This window comes from Colias croceus, chromosome 20, assembly GCF_905220415.1.
Source record: "Colias croceus chromosome 20, ilColCroc2.1".
Taxonomy (NCBI): domain Eukaryota; kingdom Metazoa; phylum Arthropoda; class Insecta; order Lepidoptera; family Pieridae; genus Colias; species Colias croceus.
The window spans coordinates 2,273,816-2,298,411 of record NC_059556.1 but is presented as its reverse complement, the minus strand read 5'-3'; the positions used below and the strand labels follow the sequence as shown (position 1 = coordinate 2,298,411).

At 33.5% G+C, this 24,596-nt stretch overlaps 3 protein-coding genes across 3 annotated transcripts in view; 1 reads left to right on the top strand and 2 right to left on the bottom strand.

The window, feature by feature from the left end:
* The first annotated feature begins 3,043 nt into the window (after nucleotides 1-3,043).
* LOC123700834 lies at nucleotides 3,044-4,300 on the top strand. Its single transcript, XM_045648176.1, has one exon. The coding sequence runs from the start codon at nucleotides 3,089-3,091 to the stop codon at nucleotides 3,998-4,000; it is 912 nt and encodes a 303-aa protein (XP_045504132.1). The 5' UTR covers nucleotides 3,044-3,088; the 3' UTR covers nucleotides 4,001-4,300.
* Nucleotides 4,301-4,394: 94 nt separating this feature from the next.
* On the bottom strand, nucleotides 4,395-6,061 carry LOC123700833 (TBC1 domain family member 5 homolog A-like). Its single transcript, XM_045648175.1, has one exon. The coding sequence runs from the start codon at nucleotides 5,892-5,894 to the stop codon at nucleotides 4,395-4,397; it is 1,500 nt and encodes a 499-aa protein (XP_045504131.1). The 5' UTR covers nucleotides 5,895-6,061.
* Nucleotides 6,062-9,641: 3,580 nt separating this feature from the next.
* LOC123700702 overlaps nucleotides 9,642-24,596 on the bottom strand; it is a 32,625-nt gene continuing 17,670 nt past the window's right edge. Inside the window, exons 5-9 of the mRNA XM_045648009.1 lie at nucleotides 22,600-23,702; nucleotides 12,401-12,515; nucleotides 11,935-12,056; nucleotides 11,117-11,219; nucleotides 9,642-10,329 (exon numbers count right to left, since the gene is read on the bottom strand). Of these exons, the coding sequence (XP_045503965.1) occupies nucleotides 11,137-11,219; nucleotides 11,935-12,056; nucleotides 12,401-12,515; nucleotides 22,600-23,702 (1,423 nt within the window). The 3' untranslated portion in view covers nucleotides 9,642-10,329; nucleotides 11,117-11,136. The remainder of the gene's footprint in view (nucleotides 10,330-11,116; nucleotides 11,220-11,934; nucleotides 12,057-12,400; nucleotides 12,516-22,599; nucleotides 23,703-24,596) is intronic.

The following is a 24,596-nucleotide window of genomic DNA, read 5'->3' as shown; positions in this document are numbered from 1 at the left end:
TTTTCTTAATTTTTCCGCGCGGACGGAGTCGCGGGCGGAAGCTAGTCTTGAATATATGTTGTATTCCAGGAACAAGTTTGAGGGTATCATAAAGCTTTCTTGCGTTTTTCCTCCTTAAAATTTATTACAGAGGAAATTTAGAGTGTTCGTTTTTCCAGATTGTAGGTAATTGTCATCCAGCTCAATCAGATACTCATCTGAATACCTAACCTATATAGATATATTTTATGTTGCTCTTGAATAAGATTGATACTTAGTCACTTAGTTTTAGAAATGATGTACATAATTACGCAGAAACCGAAAAAATGAAACTTCAGTATTTTTAATAGTTTCCCATTTTTCTCAGTAAGTTTTGTTATTTTTCGGAGTAATAGATGGCGTAAGATGGGAAATTTTATTTCTAAAACACCATGAAATTACGCAATGATATTTAATTGATTACCAAGTGAAAATTAAACCAATTTAATTGCATATTTGACCCATAGCTCAATACTTTATATTGAATACAATAATATTATTTCTCTGAACAATGGCATGCGCTATGCGTTCCATCGTCACGGTCTATTTGTCACAGCATTTATGTTTAGTATGAAACTATTTAATTAATAATGGTTGTAAGTTTCAAAACAATTTTGTTTTGGAAATAGGTTAGAATAATTATTCGATTTTTTTGCCCTTGGCCAGGAATTGCATATTCTGAGCGTTCTGTGTGTAAATAGATTTATAAATAAGCTAGCTGTGCTCCGCGGTTTTTTTTTAATATTAGTATAGATTATGATATTATTTAAAGCATTATCCTGAAACTGATAAAAATTTTTCCTCAAAAAAGAGTTTCCTCTCTAAGTAATCGTTATGCCAAAAAAAGTTACCCATTTTGTTTTTCCATCTTGTTTTCCTGTGTTGTTTTCCTTCAATGAATTTTATTAGATTTGACGTAAAAAAATATATTTTATAAGTATGTATTTTACATATTAATACAGGGTTTTAAAAGAGAAAGACAAAGTACACTAGGCACAAATATAATATTCGCGAAGTTATTATTCTTATAGGTAGTATGAAATTGTAGAAGATAATTTTTAAAGTATATATGTTCGAAACTGTGGTTCGAAACATCTTTGCGGTTAAGCAAAATTAACAGTTTCGGTTTTTTGTTAACAAATTATTTTTTTTAGTAATTTCTCTGATGTCTTCTTCAAAATATTCTTCTAATCGGTGAGTGATTTGTGAATACAATAAAAATTAAAAATACATTTAAGTATTTTTTTGTTATAGTATATATTTTTCACATATTCTCGATGCATTGTTAAATGTCACACAGTAGCACAGGTAAAGACCATAGATCATTTTATCATCAGGGCATCGCATCATCGTAACTGCTTTGCCTTTTATTTAATTTTACATTAGATATCTTTTTAGTTTTCTTATTATCACTTCTAATATCGGTTTTATCTCTTACATTGATTTCAATATCAATTGCTCCGTTAAGAGTATTGTCCAAAGAACTTTGATCAACAACACCTGTATAGAAATCTCTGTGATCAAAATTTTCATGACTTCTATAAAAAAGAGCGTAAGGTTTGTCGTTCTCTTCATTCTTACCGATTCTTGCTGGTATATGCTTGTTGTTATCTAAAAATTTTACATTGTGTTCCTTGTGAAATTTCACATCAGATTTCGTTTTGATTTTTGACTTATCAGCATTTGTACTGACTGGTCTCCCCTTTTGATTATTTGTTTCTCTTTTTCTAAATTCCTGTTTCCGTTGATAACGTTCAAAAGCCTTTTGGGTCATGTCACTAAATAGCTTTGTCATTGTGTAGTCATTATGAATGATATTGTTTTTAAATGAATCGTCTTTAGAGTCAACATTTGTTTCATTGTTTGTTTCTGGTAGAAGTCTCTGAGGACTTGGTATGGTTGCTTTAAATTGATCAACTTGTGGCTTTGCTACCGATTTAATGTTGACTTTATTATATTTGTCTTGGACTCCATAATAGTCATAATGCTTACGCTCTTGTGATGCTGCAGGCTTTTCTTTAACAATATCATTTTTCAATGGTGGTGATTTATAGGTATCACTTGATACAGAAGACTTTTCTTGAGCATTTGCATTATTCACTAATATGTTATTATTAAATTTCCTCACTTGCCATTTTTTATCGTACTGTATATTTTTAGCTTCGTTTTCGTGATTCTTGTCAGGAACTGGGTCATTTGTGTTTGGCGGATTCTTCTTAACACTGAAGAGTGAATTTATTGCTTCTTCGTTGACCAGTTTCATATACTTTTGGTTCGTGTTACCGACATAATATTTTCTTGGTCCGTTGAATTTTGTTTTAGTATAGGAACCAATGCTAGGCATAGCGGCAATATATCCCAAATTAGGATTGTCATTATACACATAGTTCATCTGAACTGTAAGTATAATTTCGAAATAAAGAAGCAGAGATACAATTTCTAGTAACACCTTCATCTTGCCGTTACGGTTGAAAGACTAATGTGAAGTAGATCAATAAAGCAGTTTTATAATTGATCCGAGATAATTTATTGATTGTTTATAAACACGTCAACATATGGTTTATAGCAAACAACTGATTCATGAAGAACAATGTTATTGAAATTTTCTTTCTCATAGCTAACTTATAGGCACCTATCTTTCTGAGGCTCTAGAACCGAAGCTACGAACTTAGCTTAGTAAGCTAAACATTTGCTGTATGTTCTCTAATTCAGCTCTCAATCATGAAAATAGCACAGACTTTTCTATTCATATCGAAGAATTCAATCTCTAATAAGTAAAACGTAAAAAAATCATTCTAATTACATACAAATTAATTGCTGTTCGTTCGGTATCGCTACAACTCTGACTCTCTTTATTACTTACACGCATACAATTTTAATTTACGGAACCCTAGTGTGTACGCAATTGTATTTTGTTTTTAAACATTATCTATTAATCACTACGAATTTATGCATACATTGTTTAACTTTGTACTACAATAACTAAAAACATTCGGTGTTTACTTTAAGCCTGAAACAATATCAGAGTGCTAGTTGAGATACGCTAGCAGGAATAACATCACGTATAACAATGAAAGAATTACTATTACTCACGTTTCTTTACTTTTTTGTATCGACATGTCTTGCAAAACTGGTTCAAAAAACTACAGACAAGCCTGTCTCGAAATTAATAGCTGAAGCCAATAAACCTGATATTGTAACTAAAGATAAAATTGGTGAATATATAAATGTTCACAGCAGCAAGCAACGTAATCCCAGGAATCCAACCGTCACCCAATCCCCGAAGAATACAACAAAAAGCAAGCCCGAAAAGAAGAAAGTTTTGGTTAAAAAACCGATACCTAAATACCAAGAAGTCAACAGTGATGAAGATTACCAGATACGTAATAGATGGACAAAAAACCAAGACTCAGCTGAACATGAAGACGAAGATTTCAATATTAATGATTATGAGTTCGATGTAAATCACGACGAATTTGTAAGTGGAAGGAAACCTTTAGAACCGAGAACTAAATTTGTCGCAAAGCCCCAACGCCCAAAAGAATCTGTAAAAGAAGAGAAAGCACCAAAACCTAAAAAAGCTCGATCATTGGCTAAACAAAAAAATATTTTCCCCAGAAATATAGGCTCTATTAATCTGAGAAATCCTGCAGACAAAATGAAAGAAGACGATTATGATCAAGAATTTTCAACAACTACACAAGCTACTACAGATTCTAAGCGCGAAAAAGATGATGATGAAGATAGTGATGAGTTTGAAGATAGCAGTGAATTCACTCGATCCGCTGTTAGAATAGTCAGGTCACCCTGGCACATAGGTTTAGGAACATATGTTGATAAACTTGGCGAGAAAACTTCTAATATGATGACAAAATTTTTAAGCATATTGCCTATATTTCCACAAGTACCTCAAGCGAAGAAATTAAGTGAAGATTTATCATTCTTAGACAACACAGTAGCAAATCCGTTAAGAGGTAGATAATAATTATTTTATTAATTATATTATGACGTTCTATAATATATATTTTAATTGTTCGTAGGATGGGGTAATGCACAATTGATTTTTTAAAATGCCTAAGTAAAGAGTAAAATAATGCACGGTTTTACAATTTGCAATAATTCAGTACATAATTAACTAACAAAAAAACAAAACATTCAATTTATATTTAAAAAATTGTACAGATCAACAACTGCTATATTTAGCAATTTATACTTTGTTTAAGAAATGTATTTGTATTAAGTATTTTCTTATGTGGGTGATTAAATGATTTTTACAAGGAAAGTTTGTTTTTATTATAATTGAATAAACCCTTTGCATTGCAGAATAACATTTATTACTATAAAAAAGTCAACAAATAATTTATAGACATCTTAATTTAAAACGGATCGAAATAATCTGCATTATTCTGTATCGCAGCCATTCTTGCAATATCTTTATATCGATGAAAGTCAACATCACGTCCATTCTTATTGTATCTATCCTTATTCCTTTTGAAATCACTCGCAGTTTCTTTATTTCCAACTTGACTTACGGCGTTCCCTTCATTACTAACTGCAGCGGCTGCTCGTGACCCTAAAATCGCTTCAGATCCTCCGATATTATACTTCGAACCACCATTTTCTGTCAACGAAGTTTTGTTATTGGTATTGTCATAGAACTCGTTATCTTCCTGATATTCATCCTTATGGTACACTCTTCGAAAACCTTTCTTTTTCTCACCCTTATCCTGTGTTCTATTCACTTTGTAATTAGTGTCTTTATTATGGCCTTCTGAGCCAAATTTGTTTGCAAATGTATCAACAAAATCTTTGAATCCTCTATAGTTATCACCATTGTATCTATATCTTCTTTTATTGTCATCTTTTATTTTTTCTCTCAAGCTTTCGTCCTCATGATTTCTGTATTTATTATAACCTCTATCTGTAACTGCTGAATTTTCATCAGAGTTATAATTATTATAATATTTATTTCTAGGAGACTCATGAGTCGGTTCATCAATATGTAAACGTCTAACACGCTTATTATTATCATCAATATCGGAATACGTCCTTTTAGTATCAATGTCATTACTAATCCAATTAAGACCCTTGAAAGTTAAAGGATCGTCTTCATAATTACTATCAACATAGTCATTTATCACTGATGAAAAAAATGGTTGATTTCCATACATAGGATTATCATAGTTATTATTCGATGGATACTCAGGTTCTCTTTCCTTTGACTCGGTGGCAGGATTATAATAAGGGGGTGGAATGTCATTATTAATTACTTCTTGTACAGGAATGACTCTTTCAATAATATCGTAAATGAAACGTTTATCTTTTGCTTTGTCGTTTTCATTATCATACTTTAAATGCTCATAGTCATACGGATGATAATACGGCGGCCATCCATCGTACATATTAGAGTCCTTTCTTAAATCATCATCGTCCACTCGATAATCGGTATTACCGTTATAATTCATTATGAACTCATTTAAAGTAGTAGGCTTAGCTTCCAAGCGTTCAGTATTATTCTTTAAATTGGTTTCAGAAGCAGTCTTAATTTTCTCCTTCATATTCGCGGGCGAACTATCAGAAAAAATACTATCTGTCTTCATTAATTTGTTTGTTGTAATATTTTTATCATCTTCATCACTGGATTTTGTGTCGCCATTCTGGGTTTTATTTATTTGTGACGCTGTTTCGTTTTCAATTTTATTATTAAACACCGAAATGATTCCTGGTCCGTCGTTAATTCTACTATAAGAATATCCCGTTTGAATAGGCGGTGCGTTGGACCGTGTTTTTCTCGCCATAAAAATCTGATGTTGATATGTCTTCATTTGAGTACAAGCACCAGTTATGAGGTAAAATATAATTATTGACCGTCTCATTTCTCGCTACATGAGGTGTGCTTTCGCGAACCGACCAAGAACACTGAAGACAAATTTGTTTACGCTGTTTATATTTATTGTTTATCGCAATGAACATTGTTCCAAGAGACAATGGAGCCGACAATAGGTCAAAATTATTAAGACATATCCTCACTTGCAAAACTCGTGCAGGATTTTCGCATTTGGATTATATGCATTGTTTCGTTTCGGATATTTATTTTATGCAGTGACTTAATTGATAAGTCTCGTATCGATTCGTATTTTACTTTTATTTAATAACTTCAATTTGTCACGGTGAATGATAAATGTTATAATATATCTCAATTATTATCGATAACTTTTTGCTATTCTATACTTATTCTTTAATTGTTTTCGTTACAGTATCTACATTTAAAATTTTCAATAATAACCAGATATAATTCTATCTGCCTTGCATGATTATAACGAATCCTTATTCGCTACAAATTCTTTAATTATTATATGCCATAAAAATATTTAATTATAATTGCCATCTTCAGGGATTAAAAATATACTTTTCAGGATAGTAAGTATTTGAGAAATACATTCATTTGAGACCAACATAAAGTGTACTCTCTTGTGTGTGTAAGAGGAAAATACAGTTTATCTTCTAGAAAAGGTAAAATAAAAAGCACAAATCAGTCACAAATTATTTATTATGTCAACCAAGACAATTTAGATTTACAAAAATAACGATTCTTTACATTTTGTACAGATCCAAACTCGAAACATTTATCATAAGACTTATCGCGCCTTTGGACTGTGATCAAATAATTACAATATTAACAACTTATTGCTGTTATATTAACTAAGTGCAATGTTATGGGCCCACTCCACAATGGGCAGCGTTGGCCCAACAAATGATCTTCGATGTTTGCCGCCATTACGGTGATTATGAATAAACATCTACGATGTTGGCCGATCATAGGCTGGAATTTAGGTCCTCTACGTCTTCACTACATCGCGATCGCTCTCCAACGCTGCCCATTGTGAAGAAGTCCCATTATATCGAAATTTATCGACAATTGCTTTAAAAATTTCGTTTTCTTCGTAGATTTTTTGTGTGATTTAGTGACAAATCTCATCTGCCTTATCTGTATTATTGCGTTTTTTAAGAAATCATTATTTTCTTTTAAGACAGATGGGATTTATCGAAGTAAGACATTTTCTTAGCGTTTTTACAGATAAAATAAATGCTTCAGTATTTTATGATTTTATTAATTCATTTTCGAGTAACTAGAACTTCATTACCTGTGAATGAAAATTTTAGACGAAATAAAATTAACTTGGACAATCATAATATTTTCATTCAAAGGTTGTTCTTATTTTTAGACTTTCAAATTTGCCTTTTTATTTATTTTTTAAATTGATATATTTTATATTGCAATAAAATTATAAAGCATCAAATGTTTATCAATATCATTAATTTTTACTTTTAGAATGCTTTTTGCATCTTTGGTGTTAAAATGGTAACAGATACCAATAATTGAGTTATAAAAGATACTTTTACCTGTGCTTTTACTATATTGTTTTCCACAGATATTATATCATTTTTTTCACATCATTTCTTCAGTTAGAAATAACATTTATTTTCTCTATTTAAAAGCGATCGCATACTCGTTGTCATTGCATAAATTTCAAAAATAAATAATTAGGACACACAGATAATAATATACTTTTTAAATCAATTATTCTAGCCTATCTGTGTGTCAAATTTCATCCAAATCCATTTAGCGAAATTCCTTTCGATACAGACATTGTTTGCGATGTCATTTTTGACATTATTAAAGTACCACCTCATAAATGTCAAAAATGTCATTTGTATGCAAATAATGTTAACATGCATGAAATATCAGTTGGTAATATATGTTATTTTAACATATTGACTTATTCATCGAAAATAAAATGTACACATGCAGATAAATCTGTATATAAGAAATCATTTTATATGTAAAAAGTGCAAATCAAACAACATAAAATAAATGCATTAACTAACATAATTATTTCATGTGAAGAAAAATTATTTTATTCAAATTCAGTACTAATTTATTTAGATACACATTCTACAATTTTTTTATCATTTTATCGAATAAAAACAATATTACAATGAGACATGTAAATAAAGAACACTATACATACAGTTTTCGTTAAACAACCACAGACAATTTATTATCTATATTTTTTGTAAAGAGACATTTCAGATATTTTTATCATTAAAAAAAACGCACATAATAAATAAAATGAACACTTCACAGTCATGCTTGACTTAAGTCTATGATAGACAATTTTTTTTATTATACCTAGTCCATATCGAGCATAGACAATTTTCAATAGTCTATAGAACTATAGACAATTTACTTAATATGTAAATATACGCGCAGGTTTTGGTCTCATTACCTAAGCAGACTAGAAACGAGGCACACAAAGCTTATAATATAATATTTATTTGGTAATACGAATACTATATAAAAAAAAAAAATAAAAAAAAAATTCGTTGGTAGGAAGGCATGTGTTATAAATATGTTTATAAAATCGACTATAATACATCACAACTCAATATTCTATTAAAATACATTTGTAAGCTATCCTACCCATTTTAATTATAAAATTTCAATGTGCCATGTGATAAAAACAATCATTTTTCAGTATTGAAAGAGCGTGTGCAGAGAACGCGAGAGACAGATAAACGAAAAAACAAAAATATTATGCATTGTAACCATTCACTCGACTCACAATTGAGACTGACACGAAGAGGGTGAAACTTAACCGTTTATTTCGATAAAATATAAAGAGATCGTCTTATTCCTAGTGGCGTTTTCCGCCAGACAACACACCGTGGAAGGCTTTGCATGTGTTTAATAAACGGGAATACATACGATTAAAAACAAGTGATAACTGCGTTAAAAACAACCGACTTCAAACTTACACTTTCAAAATTTACAAATACAGACAAAAATGCTCATAAAATAAAAGCTACTGGGCCTATCCTAATAAAATTTTTATGGGACCAATTCGACACCATCCCGCATCGAACAAAAAAAGAATCACGTGAATCGGTTCAGAAACCTCGGAGTAATCGGTGTACATACATAAAAAAAACATACCGGCCGAATTGATAACCTCCTCCTTTTTTGAAGTCGGTTAATAACCTCCTCCTTTTTTTTGAAGTCGGTTAAAAAATATGATTTTATAAATAAAATATACTTGTGACAACAATAAAATTGGGTCAAATTTAAATAGCATTCTATATAACAGATCTATACGTTTTTTAATGCTGGGGAAGCACTAGCTTTCAAATAAAAAACTCATCAAAATATGTTCACTAAATCGAAAGTTCTGAGGTATTAAACCCAAAAAAGTACTCGAATTTAACTCTTTTTTTCAAGTCAGTTATCATCGTAAGACATGTTTATTTTACTATAAAAATATAAATAAATATTTATATATTGCACCGCCCAAAACCAAAAGCCTCATGAATATAAAAGACAAGTTATTTTTATTTTCTACCCTCTTCGTACAAAATTAACTACAATTAGAACTAACTACGCTAGAGCGACCAAAACCTGCGCATAGCTATGTGTGTGTTATCACTGTATTATTTATAAAACCTATTTATTTTTCTAGTGTGAAAATGAAAAAAAAAGTGAAAATCCGTAAATATATCGTTTTTGCAAGTAAAACAAAAGTTATTTAATATGTAATGCTGTAACATAAAAAAAGTTATACATACACGAATTATTTTCAATTATATTAATCTGTATTTTATACCTACAAAAAAAAATAACCATCATTAAAAATATTATTATTTACCATTTTTTTTTCTTTTTCACTCACATTGCAGAAACGGTCTTATCGACAATATAGTGATATATTAATTCGTTTGCAAAAATACTTAACTATCCGTAAATGACGTCACATATCTTTTGTCTCACTCTTTCTTACATACCACATTGAGTTTTAAAGAGACAGACAGACAGATTGATTGAATTAACATCACATTTCCATGTTTCATAATATAATACGAACAAATTAATTTTTTATAGCCATGAAAAAGTAATAAATAAAGTACATATAAGATTTTTGAGCATAATTAAAGAGTCATGTTTTATTTAAAAAAAATAAAAATAAAACAAAAAATAATGATATCTGTTATATCTTCAATTCCTCCAAAGATTAAAAATAGTGACGTCATTCACGTATAATATCAACTTATTGTGATCAAAAGGGAAACATACATTACAACAGCTGTCTTAACAAAAACCTGTTTACACGTTGCCATGGTAACACGACTATATTGCCACATTCCATGTATGTATGTCCCTTTTGATCAAACCAATATGACTATATAATTAATTATTATATTATATCTATCATGTGAGAGTTTCCACGGCTGTGCAGTGGCGAAGAGTAATTGCACCTGAAAATGAAAAAAAAAATGTACACATATTTTTTTTTAATTTTGTTGTGCTGTAAAAATTACAGATTAAAATGTCAGTAAGTATTTTTTTCTCTTTATCGAGCCTTTATGATATTAAAAATATTTTATCATCTTGGGTTGTTCTTGTGATAACTAATATCTATTACATGACACATAATGCAACGGACAAAATAATTTCATATTCATATCTACAATTCAGATCACGATCGCTACGCACCAATCAAATTTTGAAGTCGCCAAAACATAGCGTCGCGCACGAGTTCCGAACCTGTTGTGCCATATCTTATCGTGGTTTGTGTCATGTAATCGTGTCGTGCCATATCTTAGCGTGTCATTTTACAAATAACCTCGCCATGCCATATGCCACAGTGTCGTGCCAAGGATTCGTGTCACGTGCCGCATGTCACAGTATCGTGCCACGGATCGTGTCACGTGCCGCATGTCACAGTATCGTGCCACGGATCGTGTGACGTGCCACATGTAACAGTATCGTGCCACGGATCGTGTCACGTGCCGCATGTTACCGTGTCGCGCCACATTTAACTTTACGTGCAACATGTAACACATTCGATCATTCCTTGTCACGTATTAAACCACTTCACGCTACAAGACCCATGCAATATAATAAACGCGCAAGTTTGTTTGTTCATCTTTCTTCTGTATCGCGCCTCCTGTCACTTGTATTATCGTGCTACGTGCCACGTGCCATTACCGTGCCATGTGCCATTATCGTGCCACGTGCCATTACCGTGCCACGTGCCATTACCGTGTGTGTGGGTGCATCGGTCAGGAGGGCGAGTGCAGCGCGCGGTCGGCGAGCGACCCGTCCCACGCAGCTTCCTTGTGTAGTGCCGCTTGGCGTTTCTTTTCTGGAAAGGTGTACAAGAAATAAATGTAATAAAATTTTGAAAATATTTTTACTTTCGGTTCGTTATTGTCAATGACCATCACACAAAAAAAAATATGATGTAGTTTAAATTTTCATCAAAATCGCTCTTGTGATTCAGCGATTTTCTGTCATTCTTGGTTTTGTCTATCGCGGAAGTAGTAAATTTCATTCTGTGTAGTGAATAACTGTGCAGTGTATCGTATTATCGTGAATTTAATCACGACTCACGTGTCACGTGTATCATGTATCGTGTATATTGTGTAGTTTATCGTGTAATGTGTATAGTTTTACATATTATATCATAGTCATGCACCGTGTACTATATTTGCGAGTAGTGTGTTGTGTATTCTGTAACCTGTCACTTGTATAGTGTACAGTATGTTCTGTATGGTGTATGATGATGATTGTTCCTTTAACTCCTCGAGGAGCATAGGGCCTCAGTAAACTTTTTCCAGTCACGTCGATTTTGGGCTTTTGCTTTGGCTTCTTGCCCCGACAGGCCGGTTTTATTTAGTTCAGCAATCACGGATCTCTTCCACGATGCAGGGGGACGACCTTTTCTTCTACGACCATTGTATGGTGTAAAGTATATTATATTATATCGTGTTATGTGTACATTGTAACGTGTCACCTGTACCATGTATAGTGTCTCGTACATTGTGTATCATGTTTCATGTATAGTGTACAACACGTACCTCTAGCTAACATGATAAGTCGTCGTTCCTCGTCTCTCTCCTGTCGCGCGGTGCTGAGCCGCACGCCGAGCGCGCCCGACACGAGCCGGCGAGCCAGCGCCGTGCACGTTTCGGGACGTTGCCTGCAATTCATTCATGATGATGGATGATATTCCATTTTTAATACGCTTTTAATAGCTTGAAACAAACAGATTCCATTTTTAACACGCTTACATTGGCTTAAAAAAAGATTCCATCATTAACATGCTTAATATTTACTTCACCAAACCGACTCCGTAAGACTCAATTTTGACCCAGTTTTAAGTGTTTAGTAATTGTTCAGTTGTGACTAATAATTTTTTACTATTTTTACAGCGATAAAACATCTCATTCACATATTATAAACGCTAAAATCTGTTTATTCGTCTTTCGACCACATCTGAGCACATTATCATATTATCTTCAATATAACGATGCTACAACTTACCTGTAAGGCTGTAAGAACTCAGCGCACTTTTTCGCCTTGTTCCTAGACTCGAGCGTCGCCGCGTGCAACGGCCGGCACTTGGCCAGCGAACGTTGCGTTGACAACACCTCTGCAGCTGGAAATTGGGAAAAATAATAAGTAAACGATGTAATTGATAATAAATTTTATATAAATACGTAATTAAAAATATATATATAAATCTTTTTAACTTCTTCGTTTTCATATAATATTACTACATACATTTCGTTCTGATATATTATTACATTATTTTGGTTACCAGTTAAATTTGCATTTATAATAATAATTAGTGTGGTACAAAAAATCTCATCTCATAAATAAATATATTTGTTAACAGTTAGTGTTGCGAACTAACCTCATACTATCAAAAATCGTATCTAACTAAAATAAACATTATGTGTAGTTCGTGACTCGTGTAAAAGGAACTGCATACTATATATTTGTCACAGTTCAAAACTAGATGGCGCTACACAACCTGTTTAACACTAGCAAACTCGAAAAATACTTCTTTGAAATAGCACGTGATTCTTTGAAACCAGACTACCAGACCGGAGACCCGATAGGTATATAAGGTACCGTTCGATTCATTAAACCACGCTTAGGTCAACACCCTTACTTCGACTGGTCTAGCGCGTCTCGCTCGGGAACTTTGTAATAACAAGAACCATTAATCATTGTTATATATTGGTGAAAATTTTAATCGTTCTTAAATTTGTTTTAAATCCTAACAATAAACTCAAAATGATGCAGGAAATGAATGGATACATCTATGTACGTGTGTTCCTCTTTCAAGCGAAAAACCCTTAACTGATTTTGATATCTGGCAGATAAATGACAGATATCAAATAACTTCCAGCAGATACATAAGCTACATAAGTAGCTTGTGTACCATAATAACACATAAGCAATAGAAATACTTGTTCCCGGGTTACACCGCACGGCATAATTTTGTAAAGAATGTATCCTACTTACTACGTATGTTACTTATTCACGCTAAATAAGGTGATCGAATCTATATGAAATTTAGTGCACAGTTCCAGAAATGTATTAATACATATTTAATTTATGATTTGTTTTTAATATCTCGTTAGTCGTGACCCGGTGAACTTTCTATAACAGTTAATTGATTCGATTGTAAGTCTTCATAATTAAAACTCTTACAAAATCTTCCATTTTTTGTAAGTGGGAGACAAGCATGCATTGGCACGAATTGGGCCACGCTCGCACCGGGAAAAGGACAAAGGTACCACACCCTCACAGAATATCGGCGCCATAGTGACAGTTTACTGTCGCGTTCCGTACGGTGAGTGAGGGGTCCGGAGGACCTTCCTATCCCTACCAATCCTCTCCTTCCCTATCCTCATTCCCTCCCATCCTCGCCCCTTCTACCTAACTCCTTCCAAATCCCCTTGAGGATAGCAACACATCCACTTCCCAGTGGAGTGGATGCTTATGGGCGGCGTGTATCGCTTAACACCAGGCGACGCGTCTGCTCGTTTGCTATCCTATAGCATAAAAAAAATAATTGGATTTGTCACGACAATAATAATTATTATTCTGTTATGTTTCTTGCGCCCACGTGGCTCAGGCGGAAACAATGCAAAAAAACTCAAATAGGTTACGCCAAGTTTTTGCAAACATTTTTTTTTACTTTCGAATCATGCAGACTATCATCATTAGGCCATATTATTACGTTATTACGACATACCACCAAAAACAGACAAAAACAAATCATTAGACCGTTTACTAGCCGAAGCCCGCGCAGTTTCTCTCGCGTAGCTTAAAAAAATGTTGAAAGTCAAATTTTTCAACGTACCTAGTTAACAAGCCTCCTCATCTCCAGACACAAAAATCCTATCATAAAATCGCTTTGTTCCTAAGCTACGTAGGTAACAGACAAAAAGAACACATTTTCGCTTTTACAATATAAGTAATTAAAAAAGAAGCATGTGTGCCGAGCACGCGTGTCAGAAGTAAAACTTCTTTGGCATCAAAGATACCAAAATCTTCGCCTTACTTCCCGACGTGATGGTATTGCCATGACGTGACCTTGAAATTTTACTCTCAAAAGTAAACACACCTAAAGTTTCACTTCAAAAATAAAATAATAGTAATTGGGGTATTACGACCCTCGTAATTATCAAATTATGTTACCATCAAATTATGTTATCAAACGTACACCTATTCCTACGTCTGTTCACACCATACTAGGTGTTTGTTGTTCCGAACAACAACCTACATACCGCGGGGTCAACGACACAATGACGCAACGTTGAGCAAGTGTGCCGGCGCGCGCGCAGCGGGCAATTACCGGTCTGGGATCGATGTGGGTACGACTTTGGTGGTAAAGGAGTGATATAAATATGAAAAAAAAATCGGTAAAGAAATAATGAACATGAAAAAAAAAAGCTACGATAGTGATACACAAAATTAACGAAACCAATAATTATTTTTAACAAAAATCTAACTCGCCATCAAATGGACAGAACAAGCCAGAATTTAAATAGGGACAACCGGAGCTTTCAAATAACAAAAATCATCGAAATCGGTTCACCCAGTCTATGGTAAAAATAAAAAAAGTCGGTTAAATAAGTATATTCTAAGTATGAAAACGAGTGTCTATTACATTTTCAATAAGATCTATAGATATATAGACCCTGCAGTATGGTAAAGTATAGGTGTTATTAATTTATGCTCGTATATATATTTATTTCGTGCTATATTCATTGTTACGTTGAAAATCAATGTTGCGGGTACTTTGCTAGAGCAATGTATTCCTAAATCTTATATATGCAAGATTAAAATCTAATAAAAATCACATAAAAATAATACCATGCTATTTTATGCATACTCATTTCCTAACATAATTGATAAACAAAATAACATCGCTTAAATTGCATAAATTATGTAAACTAATGCTCTCTAATGGCACTAGTCACATATTTAAAACATCCTGCACTATTGACCCTGATTGAACAGCCTTTAAGCCAATTAAGCGTGGATAATTACAATACGTAGAGATAAATTATCTAGTATATTCTAGTTTCTTTATATTATGTTGAATTACTTCCACCTTGTAGCAGCTTGAGATTTCAAGGCGAATTTATGACCTATATTCTCACAGATTATTATAGAACTATTTAAAAATTATTGTGACAGCTAAAAGAAAACAAAATTATTTTTTCCTTACCCAAAATTTTCGACAAAACTTGTGCAAAAAGAAATGAAAGATAGTTTTTTTTTATGTTAGCCAGAAGGGTTTCTACATTTTAACGCGGACGCGTGGGAGAACTGAAGGTTCACCCTGGTAGCGACATGCGCAAGGGCGTCCCCCCGCCACGGAGATCTCGAACCTCGGCTTGGGCTGTCGCTTGAGTCGAGGACGCCGGAAGGGCCCTAGTCGGACGGGAGCATTATAGACGGTAAAAGAATATAAAGGTACAGTATATTCTTGGCCTATATTATGAAGCTGTACCTTTATTTGTATTGTAAAACGATCTAATCTCGGTAATAGCAATCACCGGTACTACTAGTTCGAATGAATATTTGTTGGATAGCCTATTAATCGAGGAAAGCTACGCTATATAATATCATGCTACCGACCAAAAGAGCGGAGCAACTTCAAAAAATACACGTTAAAATCCCCTTTATTCCATTCATAGAAGAACATAATCCCGCCTAGCCACTTTAAAGTAAACACGGAAGCCTTTAACAAAAGCCCTACACTTTATTACTTGTAAATACCGTCGCTAGAATGTATCTCAGATAGTATTTTCTTCAACCCGTTCCAAACCCACTTTCCACTTTAAGTCAAGGAAGTTACTGTTAAGTAGGTAATGTGATGTAAGTACTAAGTTATTTTCAGCTTGGTAACTTTGTTTCAAAAGTTCAAACTTACATAAGTTACTTTATTACAGGTTTAGGTTGCTGACTACGTAATCGTTACACTTATTCTGACAAAACTTTTTTAGTGGGTCACATCGATATTGCTTAATTGAATGATAAGAATATCTTTATATTATAAAGGAGAAGTTTGCTTTTTAGTAATAAACGAAAAATTACTTAATCGATTTTGATAATTCTTTCTAGTAGAAAAATCTGAGTTAGATAGGCAATTTTGGTTTTATTCCGGTATACATAGCTTGGAAAAAGCTAGGAAGGATAGGAAAGGGAAGTAAATATTATATAAAAAACTATACTAATTGTTTCTTTAAGGAGACAAGCACCGTTTCTATGAGTTAAGTTTCCTATTATTCAAACAAGGTAGTCGTTGACCTTTTCGAAACTATTGACTAACTTCTATCTGCAAAACTATTAAGCCTTACAATGTATGTTTCGATTGTGCAACTTACAGTTAACCTATTGCATTGATCACATTAGTAATAGCACAGATAATGTAATAGTCATCTCGTATTAACCATCAATCATATAGAATTAGAATTTAAAATGTCTGAACCTATTTGTATGATCCTTGCAATTGCTGCACTCTATTAGAGATTATATTACAGTAAATTACTTCTATAAAAGGGCAGGATGCCAATCAAAATGTTGTCCAATCACTCCAAGAGTGTTAACTCATTGTTATTTATTAAGAAATGTACATTGCCTTATTAGACTATACTAGCTGAAATACGCGGCATCACTCGCATGTCGCATGGTACCCGGGTAAAAAGCCCATGTACTACAAATTATAATTCAGAATATAATTTATCGTTGCACCAATTTAGCAATTTGTAGATTAACCAACATTAATTCTTACAAGCTTCGCGTTTATAATATAAAGTACCAGGATACTATGAGTGTAACACATCTCAATGCATAATTATACTAAAAGATCATAAACCGAGCTTTAGGCTACGTTTCCACCAGAGATGTGCAAGGATGCGAAACGAGGGATGCCTTTTAAAGAACCAATAGTATCGCTTCATTTACGTCTCCTCGCTAAGCCCAGGTCTGGTGGAAACGGCTCAGAGATGCTAGGACAAAGACATTCCTCGCTACGCATCCTCGCACATCTCTGCAGAAAAGCAGCCTAAGCCGAGCATTATAATTTACTAGCTTACCGCCCGCGGCTTCGCCCGCTTTGTCTAAAACCTAATAAATTATATACTAAAACCTTCCTCTTGAATCACTCTATCTATTAAAAAAATCCGCATCAAAATCCGTTGCGTAGTTTTAAAGATTTAAGCATACAAAGGGACATAGGGACAGAGAAAGCGACTTTGTTTTATACTATGTAGTGATAATCACGACACACCATCTAGAGTTTAGACATCACGATTCACGACCCAATTACATTGCTATAATATAACACGTAACAAACATGGAAGAGAACGTTGAGATAAACAGTCGAGAGAACAATCATCGATAATCATAGTTGAATGTGGGAAGCGATTGGTACGATTGTTTTGTTGTGGAGTAGGTAAGGTATAATGCGTAATGAATTCTATTATTAAATAAATGCATTTCTTAACTTTTTCAACACAACAACAATTCCAACACTTCCTTTCGATCCTTCCAAATCCATGTTAACCGACCACACAATAAGTAGCAAAATTAAAATATATAGTTTAAAAAAAACTAGACTCTAAAAACAAACTCTTGTCATTGATATGTGTCTAAAATTTGATTTAAATCGATCCCTTTAAATTGGGTAAAAAATTGTTAAGTTTTTAAAATGTGGCCTATATGGTGTACACTGTACAATAAATAATTTTTCATTCATTTGTTCAAAATCGAGTCTAAAGGTGTGGGTTACATAGGTACAAAACAAAAAACATACGAACACAACTGAAAAAAGCAAACATCACGTAACACGATATGCAAACTAATTAACGAAACAATTCCAAGTTCAAGGCGATGCGCACGCGCCGCATACAGTATAACTATGTATACAGTATACACACACAGTATGTATACTAAAAAGTAGCACGCGGCATGAAATTGAAAGTTGTCACAGATTATACACGGTTTATGCTATTTTATTTTGTTTATGGTCGATAAATGTTTGAATGTATTAAAATTTGAAAAGCGATTATTACTAGACTTATGTAAGCATTTACTTATAGGGACAAATGTATTTTTGAGGAATAAAGAAAGATATATTAAAATAGATAAATGTTTTTGGATATTTCATATCATACCTGTAGTCTAGTCATATACCTCTGGTATAAATACCTCTATAATTAATAAGGATCACAATCAACTACGCTTCTAGTAAAAGGAACTAGTTTTTTTATATGTAAAAAATAGTTCCTTTTACAAACGGCAGGAGCGCTTTTCAAATTGTAAGTCTTTCTTATCTAATTTTAAATTATATTAAATACTAGCTTCCGCCCGCGACTCCGTACGCGCGGAAAAATTAAGATTTACTTTTTTTCTACGTATTTTTCCGGGATAAAAAGTATCCTATTTTATGCCCAGGTTAATAAGGTATAATTATACCAAGTTTCATCGAAATCGAACCGTTAGTTTTCACGTGATGCCTGAACATACAGACAGACAGACAAAAATTTTTTTAATCACATATTTGGGTTTGGTATCGATCCAGTAACACCCCCTGCTATTTATTTTTTCAATATTTTATAATAATAATAATAATATAATAATAAACACATTTATTGTCAGAATCATAAAGTGATTACAAAAATTGATTTACAAAGGAAAAACAAATAAAAGAAAAATAATAAGAAGCTTATTCCTAAGAAGAAGTAGGCAATGTGGCAGTGAGTGACCTGACAAATGGAGCCAACTCAGTTTATGATGGCAAGGTGATTAATACCTTACCACCACTGATTTTCAGTGACCCCAAGGTGACTATTGGAGTTTCAGTGAAAGATATATTTCTATTAATATGTATATAATATCAGTATGTAATTATGTATATAATGTAAATAAATAAAGTGAAATTATGTATACAATGTTAATAATTATAATGATAGATAGGCAGAGAATAAATGCGTATATAATATTATGTTATATAATAGATATTTAATGTGTAATTCGATACAAATGCACTAAGTGGTTTTCAATGTACAGAATTGACCCTTCTACAGATTTATTATATGTATAGATATAGATGATTTTTTTTAGATAACTGTAAACTGTATCGTATTGTTATAATAATTGTACACATTTTTTTGGGTTGCGATTTGCTCCTGATGTAACTAACGCCTATAGGCCCAAAAAGATCGTGATCTGATATTATGTGTATTCAATTTTAAATTAATAAATAAATTCCCATAAAAATTCTGTCGATGACAATACGAATACTTTGATGATAGTTTTCGTGCTCGCATCTGATACGTAATGTGATTCTGCTATGTATACGGGATTCAATAACAATTTTCCAAATAAAATTAAACACCCAAATACTACCTAGATCAAAATTCTCGAGCTGCGGACTAAATAACAATAATCTATATATTATAATGTTATCAGAAACTTACACTCAAAAGCGTTAATACTTCCTAAAATAAAAATAATCAACCGAGCTTTTAATTAAATTGTAGGTATATCAGCCTCTTTTAAAAATAATAAAACAATATTACGAATATTCTAACCATATCATATCGATAATAAGCATTAGCGCACCGGTTACGTCAAAACGCACGTAATATATTGCGTCAATATTACAAGTTACAAATTAACCCGAGCTCAGATAGATAGCTATTATACAGGGTGTGGCGTAATTAATGGTTAATATAGTAACTGTAAGTAATACTGTGGCAGAAATTTCCACAATTACCACCCTGTACTGCTGTTTCGAAATTGAGGTTACCTAACTAAACATACTGATATTACAAGATACAAGTTAAACCGAGCTTAGACCGCTATTATGCAGTGTGGCGTAATTAATGAATATTATGGTAACAGCAGGCAGACGATGTTAGGGCAGATTTTTTTTTTCGATCATTATATTACACCTGTATATACAGCTGATACGAAATAAGGGTTGCCTAAATATATTATTTATGTCGTTAGTTAGTCAGTTAGTCAGAGAGAGACGACTTCAAAACATGGTATAAGATCCCGCATTCATAATATGTTTATAATATGTTTATCGGAAAAACATATTTTAAGAAAATTTTCTGAGCATTTATAAATGTGGAAGCCACGACGAAGGCAAAAAATCTACACTAATATTATAAAGAGGAAAACTTTGTTTGTTTGTTTGATTGTAATGAATAGGCTCATAAACTACTGGACCGATTTTAAAAATTCTTTCACTATTCGAAAGCTACATTATCCACGAGTAATATAGGCTAGGTTTTATCCAGGAAATCCCACGGGAACGGGAACTATGCGGGTTTTTCTTTGAAAACGGGCGGCAAACAGGCGGAAAGCTAGTGTTTTATAAAATTTCCTTGGTTACTTTCCAAATGAACAAGCTTGTATGAAAATGTAGATGAATTTGTTACTATACTATACCTTTAAAAATAATAAATATTTAATTACTATTAAAATAATCATTAATATCAAATGTATCCTAATTAATTATCCTACCAAGTATCATCATTGCAGATGTTACTTCGTGGGAGAACTTACAATAATAGAAATTTCTATCCGCCATGCTTCTATTCTATAGTTATCAACGTATCCCACGTGCTAATTTATTTATATGACATTTCAATATATGCTCTGAAAAACTTTATAGTATTTTATCTGTTTTTAAAATATAGATAGCAAAATTCTCTTTTAATCGTGGAAATCGTGTAATCGTGAATCGGTAATCGTGTAAATCTATAAATGTTTAGGTACTATTCTGTGCTGCGAACAGTGTGAATAAATAAAGTTAGTCTACTACGGCTTTTCCATCTATACTAATAATAAAATTAGAGGGACTGTTCGTTATATTAAAATAGCCGCTTTTTATAAAATGAAACAAACCCAATGAAATTTCTTTTGAGCACGCGGGCGAAGCTGCGGACGGAAAGCTTACATAAAGTCATACATTCCCGAATTCTAAATAGACTCATTTCAATTTTTCAAAAAATATCTCAAACGTTCAAACATAGTAGATAAATCTTATGCAACTACATTGCATGTTCATCGTTCCGCCTCGATGCGTTTCTAGATCGCTGCAATCTATGTACTCGCAAATAATTAATCGTACCGGGGTCGCTATAGGCATAGTATAAAGAGAACAAGTAAGTTATTGTCGAACAAAGGTACATTGTATAGTAATAGAAATTCACAATTCACTAGTTCCACTTTATTTGGTTACTAGCTACGCTCCGCGGTTTCACCCGCGTGGATTCGCTCCTGTTGGCCTTAGCGTGATGATATGGCCTATAGCCTTTATTTATTTATTTATTTCATAACAAGTTAATTATTGTTAATTACTTGTTGTTATGAAATAAATAGCCTTCCTCGATGAATGGGCTATCTAACACCGAAAGGATTTTTCAAATGGGACCAGTAGTACCTGAGATTAGCGCGTTCAAACAAACAAATAAACAAACTCTTCAGCTTTATAATATTAGTATAAGTATAGATTTAAAGGTACATCGCGCCGTTTGTATGTAGGAGCACTTGGCCACGACCCCCGTTCATGTATGTACGCAAGCTTGACGCACAACGCCGCAACATGCGTTTTTACTTTAAGTTTTTAACACTAAACTTCACTACAGTTAGAAATTTACAGGAAATCAATATCAGGTAAGTAGGGGGTCTACCCAACACGGAAAGACATGGCACCCCTTGCCACAAAAAAGTTTGGGGAACTCTGGTTTATACAATTATTTAAAAAATCAACGTGACAAGTGACAACCCTGTGCCTCGCGAGTTTAGGTACCTTGGAGCGCCCAAACGCCAGGAGTAAGCTTACTTGTTCTCTTTATACTATACTATAGGCATTCATACGATCAAATATTTCGATAATTGTATAAAATTTCGTTGCGTGTTATTAGTTCTAACTTGGAAGGTTGTTATTGTTAATCTTGATATACATATTATATATAAAGTTAATTAACAAAGAAACACGAATATTTGTTTCTTATATAGGTTATTCTTATTATTATAAGGTTTTATTTATTCATAGTATTCAGTCACGACTCTTGTATATGTATGTCTTTGTAACGTGATATGAATTAAGTTATTAGTTTTAACCAATACCAACAAATACATACCTATTGTATCAAAGCTAATTATACTATGTAATATGTATATGAAAAACTCACCAATCTTGGCGCTGCTGAAGACAATCAAGGCATGCGTATCATCCACCCACTTGATCTCGAAGCCCGTGTCCTTATATTCACTGAACAATGAGAGTAGATCGTTCGTCTTAAACTCGCTCGGGAAGTCGTACACTTCGACCACGTGCGCGAACGTTTCATCGAAGGGCCCGTTGAATAGCGCCTGTCCACGCGTTTGGTACTGATCGTAGTTATTCTTCGCTTTGGATATGTGCACTTTGCCTACAGTCGATGTTAATTCTTCTAGTAAGGATGGGTCCAAACACTCCCCGCTGTCGTCGAACACCGCGTCCCAGTCATTTTCCTCTCTTTTTAAGGACACTTTCGCTTCTAGTTTTGGCTTTGTTTTCTTAACTTTAATCTCCTTCTGAACCTCTTTTTCTTCTTTGACCGGACTCGGGGACTCTTCAATCGGATCTGATATCACTAAAACATCTGAGTCGAAACTTTGTTTAATTATTCGCTTGCTGCTTCTATTTATCTCTTGTGACGCCCGCTTAAGTTCATTCTTTTCGACGTCCTCATCCTTATCGTACAAATAGTCACTATTATCTATAATATTGCTCTGAGTTTCGTGCACGGCCATGTTCACCTCTGATTCATTTGTCCTCCAATTGTCGTCCGTGTTCTCGCTGTCGGCGTACTCGTAAAAACTGGGACTATAAAAACCTAGTTGTCCATTAGCAAAATAATCTCCTATATAAAAACTCTCGCCTACTTCTAATTCTTTAAAACTATTATCACTATTCGATATTGCACTATCACCGTTTGGCACTGGGCAGGGGGAAGGCACGGTCGGCTCGGGGTCGCCGGGGGCTCTGTTCTCTATGCTGGGCGCAGATCGTTGGTTCCTGAGATGGGGCGGCGTGTAGACGTTACAGAAATTCTTGTTGAGAGATTTTTTCGGTGTACCGTGAGCGGATTTCTCTTTGGAAGCGGGCGATTTGGGACACTTCCCGTCTGCGCTGTGGCTTGTTCTCTTATTCTCCAGCGGTTTGTTTTCGTCCGTCGCGTTTTCCGTCGCACGCAAGGCCCGCGGCACGTACACCGCTCGATCGGGTCGTCTGGGCTTCGTCGGCCCGGATCTACGAACAAAGACGCGATTATAATGTTTGTAACCTAGTTTTTTCGATCTTGCCTAATTGCGCTTCCGCAAGAGTCGCACAATTATGTCGCATTGCATTGACTTGAATGAGACTATTGTTAACGAAGGCGCAGAAGAAATTTGTTCCCGTATAGAACATAGGAAGTTAGGTGATTGCTTGTGGAAATCGATCAATATTAACGTTTATGTTATGGCACTATTAGCACTACTAGCATAAACAATTGTAATTACCAACAATTAATTTACATTTTAATAAAGACATTCTTATCAATTGCATTCATCAATCATCAACCTCATCTAATTATAAGCAGTTGCTCACCAATTAGTTTTATCTTGTGCCAAAAAGAGAAACATGTGACGTAATTAGGAAGCTAAACTCTGACCCCATCTTGCATGCACGTAGAGCTTTCTATCTGGCCCTGTCCCTTGTTACTTGTCCACGTTGATTGTCTTAATTACAAAAGATATAACTCACGCAATCATATCATGGAATTCTACATAATTTTGTACATTACATAATTTATGCTTGTAAACGTTGTACAAGTTTTCGTATAATGATATATTCAAAATTGTGTGTTAATTATATTTTACGGAAATAAACAGTCTATTTTTGATACATATGTGTTAAAATATTTGTACATAGGTATATTACTTTCAAAATTGCAAAATTGTGTCATGGATATAAGTACCTAAAAATACAATTATTAAACACAGGTACATAGATAGTAGAATGGTTGTATCTGATGGTAGAAACTGGTTTAACTTTATAGTTTATTAGGAATATTTATTTATTCATCTTTGATACGTAACTAGGCGCTAACGCCCTTTGAGATAAGACATAATATAATATTAGCATAATTAAAAATATTACCCA

What these genes read in the sequence shown, in the direction of transcription:
- LOC123700834 (XM_045648176.1), top strand. Translation starts at nt 3,089, where the DNA reads ATGAAAGAATTACTATTACTCACGTTTCTTTACTTTTTTGTATCGACA.
- LOC123700833 (XM_045648175.1), bottom strand. Translation starts at nt 5,894, where the DNA reads ATGAGACGGTCAATAATTATATTTTACCTCATAACTGGTGCTTGTACT.